General features: G+C 47.9%; 1 protein-coding gene and 1 long non-coding RNA gene across 6 annotated transcripts; both read left to right on the top strand.

Moving 5' to 3' along the window:
• Window positions 1-5,878: 5,878 nt before the first annotated feature.
• On the top strand, window positions 5,879-7,922 carry stm (starmaker). Its single transcript, XM_025065325.1, has 5 exons — window positions 5,879-5,968; window positions 6,533-6,591; window positions 6,900-6,971; window positions 7,454-7,857; window positions 7,914-7,922. Exons 1-5 carry the CDS (start codon window positions 5,958-5,960, stop codon window positions 7,920-7,922), a joined length of 555 nt encoding a protein of 184 aa, XP_024921093.1. The 5' UTR covers window positions 5,879-5,957.
• Window positions 7,923-8,427: 505 nt separating this feature from the next.
• LOC112488491 (uncharacterized) lies at window positions 8,428-10,293 on the top strand. Of its 5 annotated transcripts, none has more exons than XR_003052583.1 (6): window positions 8,428-8,442; window positions 8,533-8,769; window positions 9,067-9,253; window positions 9,688-9,738; window positions 9,828-9,877; window positions 10,144-10,293. It is a non-coding gene; the product is annotated as an uncharacterized LOC112488491 (long non-coding RNA). The 5 variants fall into 5 exon arrangements; XR_003052584.1 differs by lacking the exon at window positions 8,428-8,442 and having other exon boundaries at window positions 8,454-8,592; window positions 8,623-8,679; XR_003052585.1 differs by lacking the exon at window positions 8,428-8,442 and having other exon boundaries at window positions 8,454-8,649; window positions 8,710-8,769.
• Window positions 10,294-12,471: the final 2,178 nt, after the last annotated feature.

The raw sequence follows: 12,471 nt of genomic DNA, 5'->3' as shown, positions 1-12,471 counted from the left end.
TAGTGTTGGTCCTGGTCCCAGTGTTGGTCCTAGTGTTGGTCCTGGTCCCAGTGTCGGTCCTGGTCTCATTTGGTCTTTATTATGTTCCTGGTCCTGATTTTGATGAAAGTCTTCCACCTGGTTTTGATCTTTGTCTTGTTCCTGTATTTGTTACTTGTCCTGGTCCTGGTCTGGTTCCAGGTGAAGCGTCATTGTTCTGCTCTGATTGTTGAGCTTCTATCAAGTGGATCTGATTCTGCTGATACCTGAGCTGCAGCTAAAGGCCCCTGAGTCGGGTTTGTCTGAGTGGGGATTCCCTGAACTGTGAGGACGTCAGGACACACTGACACAAAGACCTCTGTAGAACCTTTTACAGCAGCATGAACCTCGGAAAGAAAACCAGAGATTTTAGTTCAGACCAAAGTCCATGGAGAAAATCAGAGATTTTAGTTCACTTTCCCACAGTGGGGAAGTGCAAGGTCTCACAGTTCAACAGAAAATTAATTTTAATGGTTTATTAAGCACAGTCTTTGTGCCAAAATCTGGTTCCCTCAACAGGGGGCTCCACCTACTGACCCTTTTTAACCAGGGTTAGTAAACAATTAACTTTAAAGACTATCACTACAAACAGAACCATTAAAAGAAAATGTAGAGTCCCTGCAGATACAAAAACTGTGTGGGAGAATTGTGTTTTTACCTTCAAACACCCACACACACACACACACACACACACCCTCCCCCTCCTCCGTCCTCCGTCCTTTGTCGTCTGTCCTGGTGACATTTAGGCAGATATAAAAACCCGTGGCGGACACTCTCAGCCTCAGCCAACCATCACTGAGCTGATCTGAAGCTGAAGGTCTGACTCTGCACACACACTCACGTGCACATTCGTTCACGTGCACATCCTCGCTTAGCTGTCAGCTGATCAGGGACTCTTGTGACATCATCATCATCATCATGTTTACCAGGTACGTGCTCTTTCTCTCCTTCCCTGTCCTCATGTTTGGTCCTGTCTGCCTCTGTGACCAAACCTCTGGATCTCTTCCCTCTGGTGGTTGGCTGCTGTAGTTCACAAGCCCCGCCCCTTCTCTGGTAACGCCAACAATATGGCTGTACGGTCTTTACTTGTTTGTGCCTTGTGAAGGAGCTGTTTTAAAAGCACACAGGTGAGTCAGAGACAGTGAGCAGCTCGTGAAGCTAAATGCTGCTAAAAGATAGCAGTATGCTAAACAAAAAGATGAAAGAAGTAAGACAGAAGTGAACGCTCAAGGCTCGCCGTAGCACAAACAATAAAAAATACGTCAGAACCGTTTGTTTAACGATCAGTAAAAACGAGCTTAAAGACTCCCATGATTGGTCAGAGAAGTTTGGAACCTGAGGGAGTTTGAAAATATATTTTACATCACAAGTGGAAGATTAAAAAGAGGATGGAGTTGGTAGTGACAGGACGTGCACTGATATGAAAACGTCGCCCCCCTGTGGACAGAAACCCTCTGACTGAAGTCGGTGTGTGTTTTGCAGGAATGTCATCTTTGTTTTGTCTCTGCTCGTTCTACTGGTGGAGGGAGACCTGGACTCTAACGGTCAGACCCAAAACACAGATCAGTATCTGGGACTCACTGATCAGTGATCATTGATCATTGATCATTGATCAGTGATCAGTGATCATTTATTGATTGTTTCATTGATTGACTGATTTTGTGAGATTTATTTGTCTTTGCAGACATCGGAATGGACGTTGTATCGACAGGTAGGTGACAATGAGGGAATATACATATTTGTCCTTGTGTCCCACCTGTCTCCAGATGTCTGCACCCTCACCTCCCTCTGGATTGCTTTCTTCTCTGTCTCCTGAAGGTCTCTCACCTACAGTTCCAACTCCCTTTTCTGTCCTCTGAACTGCACCTGTCTCTCTGTCCCCCAGTCATCTGTCCTCTGAACTGCCTCACAACTGTCTCTTTTTTTCCCGTCTCTTTTCAGACAAAGATACAACGTCCGATGAAGCTCCAACAGGTGAGGAACAAAGGAATAAAGAGATGAATTTTACTGAAAAAATTCAGGGCTTAAAGTCAGCGCAGTGTCGTCTGCATATGGAGGCATCCACACAGTCAGAGGCTCAGAATAATTCTGTGTAGAGAAAACCCCCCCACTGTCAGTAAACAGAACAGAATGAGCGCCATCTTCAGTTCAGACAGTGAAGAAAACAAATTCTGGTTGATGTTCATGATGACGTTTGTGTTTTCAGAGAGTATGAGCGCCATCTCTCCCGACCAGCCTGGTAAGAACACAGCAGTTGTATTTCTACCCTTGAGAGAAGTGTGTGTTGACTTTAACCCTTCACATCCCATGAACACGGTACTAAGGAACATTAGAAGAACTTCACATCACTGACAGAACTACAGATGTGGGTTGGAGGTTGAGAAATAGTACTTAGTACAATTATACAATTTAGCCAAAGCACCAACAACGATATCTAAAAGTGCCATCAAATCTATTATAAGATGAAGGTTGTTAGTACGACTCCATCAGTGTTAGCCTGAATAGCTAAATCATAGACATAAGGTTGTATTATTTATGGGTTTTGTTGTATAAACATATTAAAAATGTTACACAACAGCAAGGAACTAAAAACAAAATCAGCCAAATGTTACAAAAGTGCTAAAAGAGCCAAGAACAGGTGCTGAAGTTCATCCCTCACTGTATCTGTAACCATTTGGGTTGGATTTAAAAGAAAAAAACAAAACTCTACTGCATCATTTAAATAATTTCATTACAGCGCCCTCTACAGACAAAGATCAGGTGACCGTGTCAGTCATCACTTGTGTTACACTGACATCTGCTGGTTACTATCCGCAACACTTTTCATCATGTTTGCTGTTTATGAGTCAATCACAGAGGCCCTGTCCCTCCATGTGGTCACATGGTCACATGGTCCAGCGAGTGTTCAGATGTTGACGAGTCTTGAACTGATCATGTGTTTCAGACATCAGCAGCTCCAGTTCTGAGACACCAGACGGTAAATCCATTCACTCATCCATTCACTCATTCATTCAATCATCCATTCACTCAATCATTCACTCATCCATTCACTCAGTCATTCAATCATCCATTCACTCAGTCATTCAATCATCCATTCACTCAGTCATTCAATCATCCATTCACTCAGTCATTCCCTCATCCATTCACTCAGTCATTCAATCATCCATTCACTCAATCATTCACTCATCCATTCACTCAGTCATTCCCTCAGTCATTCACTCAGTCATTCACTCAGTCATTCAATCAGCCATTCACTCAGTCATTCACTCAGTCATTCAATCAGCCATTCACTCAGTCATTCAATCATCCATTCACTCAGTCATTCACTCAGTCATTCACTCATCCAGTAATGTATTCATCTATTTTGATGACGTTTTGCAGTTCCAGTAGCCAATCAGGTGACAGCAGCAGGTAACATGTTTCTTCACTCTCCTAATTTTCCTTTGCATTGATTGATTGATTGATTGATTGATTGATTGATTATAGAACCTGCAGCAGCTTCAACCAGCAGTGTGGAGATTGAAGATGGTGAGAACTTAATGTGTTACACACACACACAGACACACACACACTGAGGTGAAAACCATCAACCTTCTGACTTGGAGTCAGTGATGTCACTTCCTGTTTCAGAGGATGAGAGCAGTGACTCTGGAGAAGACACAAAGGAAATAGCCAGATCTCGTTCTGCCAAACCTCAGCCGGCGGCCCAGGTCCACTACAGTCCCCGGCTCCTCCAAATAAGTCCTGTCCATGTCCCAGTAAGCCCCGCCCTCCTGCCGACGCAGCCAATCATCCCCCAGCCTAAAGCTATGGTGAGGAGCCGTGCGTCCAAGAGGAGATCCAGAACCAGCCGCCGTCAAGTATAAGAAAAATAAACACACACACACTCCGAGCCATCTGATCGGTCATCGGCTCCTCTGATTGGCTGAGCAGACAGTGGTCAGGACTGTGCTCCTCCACTGATTCCAGAACCTTCAGACCTGTGTGAAGGTGTGCAGCTCCACCTGTGTGAAGGTGGAGTTTCTCTTCTTCTTCTTCTTCTTCTTTGTTATATAAACAAACAAATCCTCACAGGTTTTACTCTGTAGTTTCTGTCAGAGAAGTATTTGATTCAGTCATTAGCTGCTGTTAGCATGCTAACAGCCAATCATCTATTTTATCTCAGCGTGTATGCACCAATCCTGTAAATGACACAAAGTTTTCCGTTTTTTGTGTTTAAATAAAGTTTCCTCCAGAGGAAAATGTCCCCGTGTTTCAGCAGGTATTTTTATAAACCTCTCAGCTGAGTACTACTCCGACTGCAGTACAAAAAAAACACGTATTACTATAAAAGTGGCAAAGACAAAATGTCTGTGTTGGTTCTCAGTTACATGGAGGTCAACTAGACTGGTCAACTGGGCTGGTCAACTGGGCTGGTCAACTGGTGAAGATGTGTTCAACTCTGATCCCTGAAGCTTCTTCAGTCCTGACTTTCCTGATTGACATTTTGCAATTTGCTAAAAGTTTCATCATCAACAATCTACTGAGAATAAATCCAAAAAATAAATCAATAGCTGTGACCCCCACCTCAGCCCCCACCCCCCACCTCAGTCAGTCCTGGTCCAGACACCAGAGCTAACGTTAGCTACAACAGTCCTGGTACAGACGCTAAAGCTAACGTTAGCTACAACAGTCCTGGTACAGACGCTAAAGCTAACGTTAGCTACAACAGTCCTGGTACAGACGCTAAAGCTAACGTTAGCTACAACAGTCCTGGTACAGACGCTAAAGCTAACGTTAGCTGGTACAGAGCTTCAGATGTTGACTATAACAGCTGTAATTGTACTGCTAGATCTTAGTAAACTGTCAGTGTAGTAGACTGGTCACATCAACAGGTTGTTTTTCTGTATATATTTCCGTAGCCTATATATATGTATGTGTATACATATGTGTATATACATATATACACATATATATGTGTATATATACATATGTGTGTATATATGTGTATATATTCATATACATATATATACATGCATATATGTGTATATATACATGTGTGTGTATATTCGTGTGTGTATATATGTGTATATATACATCTGTGTGTGTATATATGTGTATATATACATATGTGTGTATATATGTGTATATATTCATATACATATATATATACATGCATATATGTGTATATATACATGTGTGTGTATATTCGTGTGTGTATATATGTGTATATATACATGTGTGTATATATGTGTATATATACATCTGTGTGTGTATATATGTGTATATATACATCTGTGTGTGTATATATGTGTATATATACATGTGTGTGTATATTCGTGTGTGTATATATGTGTATATATACATATGTGTGTGTATATATGTGTATATATACATATGTGTGTATATATATGCGTATATATACATATACATATATATACACATGTATATATGTGTATATATACATGTGTGTATATATGTATATTTATATGTATATTTGTGTATATGTGTGTATATATGTATATATATTTGACATCATCACCATCACAGTGGCTCTGTAGGAGAATCCTCAGTGTGGTTGTACCCGTGTTACAATGACAATAAAGACTGTTTGTTCTGTTCTGTTCTATTGGTGACAGTAATGTGTGTGTGTGTGTGTGTGTTGTCGCTGATTGATTATCAGAGAAGAGTGTTTGTGTGGAGGCAGCGTCCTCTTTGAAATGGAGACTTCTTTTCATCCTAACGTCTCTCTGCTCTCGTTTCCTTCCAGACTCAGGCCTCGGCCACAGAGAGGAGGAGGAGAAGAGGAGAAGAGGAGAAGAGGAGCCCCAGCTCAGCTGCCGGCCCAGTGAATCAGAGCTTTTCAGAGGAGGAGGAGGAGGAGACGTTTCCTCAGAACTTCACATTCAACAAAGTCAGAAGTTTGTTTGGAGTGAAGGTGACCTGCTGAGAGCGCCACCATGCTGCCACGGTGAGTTTCCTGTTGTCCAAATGATCATCTTATTTATTTTAAGACACATTTTAATCTCACTTTGTTTCTTTATATGGTTTAAAAGTGAACATTTAACCAGTGACGGAGGAAATGTGGGATTTGAACTTTTTCTGTCTCAGATCTTTTTGACTTTCGTTATGTCTGACCAGAAAAGATTCTCTGTCTCGACTTCAAACAAAGAATCTCAGTCTTTAACCCTTCGCAGGCTGCAGTCACCTGACCCTGGACACACCTGACTGGTCACTGCTGCAGCGTCCAACACACACACACACATATTATATATGTAAATGTATATATACACGTACATCTGTGTGCGCTCGTGGTTGTGATGTCATCGTTATCACAGGCTTTTACTTTGTATAATCCATGGAAATGAGTCTGAGTGTCAACGGTCAGAGCTTCTCTTCTCCTCCTTCTCCTTCTTCTCCTCCTCCTCTCTGTTTACAGACGATGCCTCGTGCGTCTCATCTTTGATGCAAAACATCACACAAAAGAGCAACAGTCAAATCAGTGTGTGTGTGTGTGTGTGTGTGTTTCCCACAGGTGTGTCTTGTTCCTCCTCCTGGCTCTTCTCGCTATTTCCACATCAGCTCCAGTTCCAGGTAAACATGACATCATCATCATCATCATCATCATCATCATTAATGACTGATCACTGTCCAGTGCTAAGCTACATGCTAACACATGATAGAGCTGTAAAAGACCTCTGGTTGGTCCCATGGTCCACTTTGAACCTGGTCACAACAATAGACATGTCTGGTTCTTCTTACCAGTGGTTCTCTGTCAGTCATGAAAACCAGGGTTCTGTGTTTCCAGACTCTCCAGACTCTCCAGGATCTCCAGACTCTCCAGACTCCCCAGACTCTCCAGACTCTCCAGGATCTCCAGACTCTCCAGACTCACTCTCCAGACTCTCCAGACTCTCCAGGATCTCCAGACTCTCCAGACTCTGCAGCCATGGCAGGACCAGACGACTCTCAACGTTAGTATGAATCGGTTCTACTAGCTCTCCTTGAACGGTACTTTTTGGTCACCTAACCCTAACCAGCAGTCCGGTACCCAACAATGACCTAGATCCAGATGTCATGTGGTCCACCTAGTGGTCACCTTCAAAACCTCCTTCAAACATCTGAGCCTAGACTTCAGCACTAGTCCAACAGGTGGACCAGTGGACCCCTAACCTTCCCCTGGTCCCTGTCTACATGAATAAAAGTACTGTCCAGGTGGTGGTCTACAGATGTTGGGAGGTTTGTGGACTCTGTTGCAATCCCTGACCCCTGACCAGTTGACCACTGAATGCCACAGTCCAGACGAATGGTTTACCAGGACTATCAGAGACTCAGGGACATCAGACCACAGTGGGGGGAGGGGGGGACATGGAGGACTCTTGTCCTGGGTCTTGAACCCGTGCGTCAACCACAGCTTGTTCCACAGTCACTCTTCACACTGACATTCTTCCTTTAGATTCTGGGAATGCTGCTGCGGCTTCAACGTCCGACAGTCCGAACACTGACAACCAAGGGAGCACCGACGCCACCTCTGGCAGCCAGGATCACAGCAGTGAGGCCACAGGAGGTGAGGGTGTTGAAGCCCAGAGTACTGAGGCGGGCGGAGTCGAGAATCACAGCAACGAAGCCGATGGTGCCAAGGACCAGAGCAGCGATATCGATGGTGCCAAGGACCAGAGCAGCGAGGGCGACGGTGCCGAGGACCAGAGCAGCGAGGACGACAGCAAGGACCAGAGCAGCGAGGACGACAGCAAGGACCAGAGCAGCGAGGTTGCCCGTGCCCAGGACCAGAGCAGCGAGGCCGATGGCTCCAAGGACCAGAGCAGCGAGGCCGATGGCTCCAAGGACCAGAGCAGCGAGGTCAGTGGTGCCAAGGACCAGAGCAGCGAGTCCGATGGTTCCAAGGACCAGAGCAGCGACGTTGATGGTGCCGAGGACCAGAGCAGCGAGGCCGATGGTTCCAAGGACCAGAGCAGCGAGGTCGATGGTTCCAAGGACCAGAGCAGCGAGGGGGATGGTTCCAAGGACCAGAGCAGCAAGGTCGATGGTGCCGAGGACCAGAGCAGCGAGGACGACAGCAAGGACCAGAGCAGCGAGGACGACAGCAAGGACCAGAGCAGCGAGGCCGATGGTTCCAAGGACCAGAGCAGCGAGGGGGATGGTTCCAAGGACCAGAGCAGCGAGGTTGCCCGTGCCCAGGACCAGAGCAGCGAGGCCGACAGCAAGGACCAGAGCAGCGAGGCCGACGACAAGGACGAGAGCAGCGGGGTCGACGGTGCCAAGGACCAGAGCAGCGAGTCCGATGGTTCCAAGGACCAGAGCAGCAATGTCGATGGTGCCGAGGACCAGAGCAGCGAGGTTGATGGTTCCAAGGACCAGAGCAGCGAGGGCGACGGTGCCGAGGACCAGAGCAGCGAGGACGACAGCAAGGACCAGAGCAGCGAGGTCAGTGGTGCCAAGGACCAGAGCAGCGATATCGATGGTGCCAAGGACCAGAGCAGCGATATCGATGGTGCCAAGGACCAGAGCAGCGAGGTCGATGGTTCCAAGGACCAGAGCAGCAAGGTCGATGGTGCCGAGGACCAGAGCAGCGAGGTTGCCCGTGCCCAGGACCAGAGCAGCGAGGCCGACAGCAAGGACCAGAGCAGCGAGGTCGATGGTTCCAAGGACCAGAGCAGCAATGTCGATGGTGCCGAGGACCAGAGCAGCGAGGCCGATGGTTCCAAGGACCAGAGCAGCAATGTCGATGGTGCCGAGGACCAGAGCAGCGAGGTTGCCCGTGCCCAGGACCAGAGCAGCGAGGCCGATGGCTCCAAGGACCAGAGCAGCGAGGTCAGTGGTGCCAAGGACCAGAGCAGCGAGGGGGATGGTTCCAAGGACCAGAGCAGCGAGGCCGATGGCTCCAAGGACCAGAGCAGCGAGGCCGATGGCTCCAAGGACCAGAGCAGCGAGGGCGACGGTGCCGAGGACCAGAGCAGCGAGGCCGACAGCAAGGACCAGAGCAGCGAGGTCAGTGGTGCCAAGGACCAGAGCAGCGAGTCCGATGGTTCCAAGGACCAGAGCAGCAAGGTCGATGGTGCCGAGGACCAGAGCAGCGAGGTCGATGACAATGATGATCCAAGTAGTGAAGGCAACGCCCCTGACAGTTTGAGCAGCGAGGTCGGAACCCAGGACCCAAGCAGCGAGGCCGATGGTGCGGAGGGTTCAGACGGCCACGACGAGACCGAGACAAACAGTGACCAGACCACTTCTGAAGGTAGGAGACGCCCTGGGGTAGGAGGGACCTTTAGGTTGGGGTTAGGGTTTCTGTCAGTGGGTCCAGAGACCACCATTCAGACCCAAACTGTTGGTATTTGGTTCTCCAGAACTTGTACACTGGTTCTACAACCTCAGACCTCCACTTCCTGTCCATGTGGCTGAAGGAAACCCGTGATTGAACCACGTGGACCTCCTGGGGTTTAGGTCTTAGTCAGATGTAGGTTCTCAGCTCCTGTCTCCAGGGTGTTCTGGGAGGTTCTAGGAGGACAGATTGTCAGTAGGACCAGGGAGACGGAGGTCCATCGTCCGAGGACATGTGTTCCATGGACATGAACATGGGCGCAAACCACTGTTTGAGAAACATGAGGGTCGGGTCAGTTCTGGTTTCAGTCCAGTGAAAATGACGTGGTCTCTCCTTCTCTGTCCTCTTAGAAGTGACGGACGACCAGGTGGACGACAGCGTCCACACTCCGACACCTCAGGGTAACGTTCACGCCCACTGTGATGTCACTCAACCTCTCAGCCAATCAGCATGCTCATGTTCCGTCTGTCCTCTGTTTTTCTTCTTTCAGCCGGACCTTGAGGCCGTGACCTCTGACCTGTGGACGCACCTCGACCACAGGTAACTGGTGTTGACGTTTAAAACACGAAAACAAACGAATAAAGTTGGTGGTTTATTTACCTAAGAACAGTAAAAACTAGAGGCCAGACTAACCAGTCCCAGGGCCACGACTCGCCCCAGAACCAGACTTTGAACCCAGCCGTCAGGTACCATGGGAAAAGAGAGTTCTGTTTTGGGGCCAGCGTTGAGTAACAACAACTTTTGTTCGAGGTGAATGAGAATAAAAACATTAAATTCTGATGTGTCTCTTTTGTTTTTTATGTCAGAGCCAAAACCTGCTGCCTTCACTGTGGAATAACATCGCCATGACAACCAGCACCACAACAACAACCTGAACTGCATCTAAAACGTTGACTCTCCGTCGTCTCCCTGCTGAAAGCCTGTGTTTGATTTTAACTCTGCTGCTTTAGCTCCAATAAAGAGGAAAAGAACTCTGTGTTTAACCCCGTCTTACCCCCCACTGTCTCACTGTCCATCTGTCCTCCTGTCTCACTGTCCTCCAGTCTCACTGTCCTCCTGTCTCACTGTTCATCCGTCTCACTGTCCATCTGTCTCACTGTTCTCTTGTCTCACTGTCCATCCGTCTCACTGTCCATCTGTCTCACTGTTCTCTTGTCTCACTGTCCATCCGTCTCACTGTCCATCTGTCTCACTGTCCATCCATCTCACTCTCCATCTGTCTCACTGTCCTCCTGTCGCACTGTTCATCCGTCTCACTGTCCATCTGTCTCACTGTCCATCTGTCCTCCTGTCTCACTGTCCTCCAGTCTCACTGTCCTCCTGTCTCACTGTTCATCCGTCTCACTGTCCATCTGTCCTCCTGTCTCACTGTCCATCCGTCTCACTGTCCATCTGTCTCACTGTCCATCCATCTCACTGTCCATCTGTCTCACTGTTCTCTTGTCTCACTGTCCATCCGTCTCACTGTCCATCTGTCTCACTGTCCATCTGTCCTCCTGTCTCACTGTCCTCCAGTCTCACTGTCCTCCTGTCTCACTGTTCATCCGTCTCACTGTCCATCTGTCTCACTGTTCTCTTGTCTCACTGTCCATCCGTCTCACTGTCCATCTGTCCCACTGTCCTCCTGTCTCACTGTCCATCTGTCTCACTGTTCTCTTGTCTCACTGTCCATCCGTCTCACTGTCCATCTGTCTCACTGTTCTCTTGTCTCACTGTCCATCCGTCTCACTGTCCATCTGTCCCACTGTCCTCCTGTCTCACTGTCCATCCATCTCACTCTCCATCTGTCTCACTGTCCTCCTGTCGCACTGTTCATCCGTCTCACTGTCCATCTGTCCCACTGTCCTCCTGTCTCACTGCCCCCCCCCCCCCCCTGCAGCTCTATAACCCTAACCCTGATCTCAGATCTGTGTTCAGGTGCTCATACAGTCCATCGTTTACTGTGCAAACATTAAAAAGTAAAGACAAATGATTGTCTGTTCACAGAGAAACTGCTAATAAAATATATTCTATTCTGAACAGCGCCCTCTTCCTGTCTGACTCTGAGACCATGACGTCTGAACATGTCCTGACACGGCCCTAATAAAACATAAACCATCGCGGCTAATTAAACATGAGATGATGATCTGTTAGATATGAGGTGCAGTTCCACCTTCTGACCACTGGGTCCATCTTATGAACCATTAACATCTGAGAAAAGAACCTGGTACAACCAGGAATCACAGAACTGATGGTGCAGTACATGTACTCAGAGAGAGTACATGTACATGTACTCTGAGTACATGTACTCTGAGTACATGTACTCTGAGTACCACAGACCACAGCTGTTGTAGCTGCTAAAATATAGTGTAAACTAGTACTTCATGTCCACCTCTGTTGTTACTCACCAACAGTACCAGTGGTATTACTGCTACCACTGGTACTGTTGTGTGGGTGTGGGGGGGGGGGGGGCTCATGTTTCCTGCTGCTGCTGGTCTGGATCACTGACTCTGTTCAGATGAAGTTTCTCTGAGAATGAAAGGAGGTAAAAACACACACACACACACACACACACACTTGTTCTCTCTGTAATTCCCTCTCTCTCTCTCTCTCTCTCTCTCTTTGCCCCATCCCCTTTACCCCCCCCCACCAGCGTCACGCTCCCCTCACTCATCCCACAGCTCTCACTTTCAGTGGGACATGTGGATGAAAGGTGGCGCCGGTGAGCTCCAGTCATTCAGAACCGATCTGGACCAGACTGCGGCTCTAAAGTGCTCCTGGTCCCAGAGTCCAGGACGGTTCTGGTTTCAGGACATCCTGTAGCAGCGGACTCTGGTTCTGCCTGGGTTCCCTCAGACAGCGGCGGCTCACTTCAGGAGGTCACGGAGGTCGTGGTGTGAAAGGAGAGGCTTGTCTCCGTGGCCACGCACCCATCTGTGACCTTTGACCTCCAGGTTATAGCCCAGTCCTTATTCAGTTTGGATTCAACAATTTGAGGACGCTGTGACCTTTGACCTGTCCCCAGGCCTCATTAGGACCTCCTCAGGTCTGTGATGGTGCTGAGACCAGGACTCTGGTCCAGACTGCCTGGTTCTGGTCCAGTTTGGTCCAATCGCATGTCTCCCTGGCCCATCAATGTGTGATGTCATCAAGAC

This window comes from Cynoglossus semilaevis, chromosome 18 (assembly GCF_000523025.1).
Source record: "Cynoglossus semilaevis isolate Cse_v1.0 chromosome 18, Cse_v1.0, whole genome shotgun sequence".
NCBI lineage: Eukaryota > Metazoa > Chordata > Actinopteri > Pleuronectiformes > Cynoglossidae > Cynoglossus > Cynoglossus semilaevis.
Note: the sequence above shows the minus strand (reverse complement) of the source record. Positions and strands in the feature narration are given on the sequence as shown.

Excerpts from the sequence above, each read along its gene's own strand:
- stm (XM_025065325.1), top strand. Across the intron at positions 6,592-6,899 it reads CACATCAGCTCCAGTTCCAG|ACTCTCCAGACTCTCCAGGA; the intron begins GTAAACATGACA and ends CTCACTCTCCAG. Across the intron at positions 6,972-7,453 it reads AGGACCAGACGACTCTCAAC|ATTCTGGGAATGCTGCTGCG; the intron begins GTTAGTATGAAT and ends TTCTTCCTTTAG.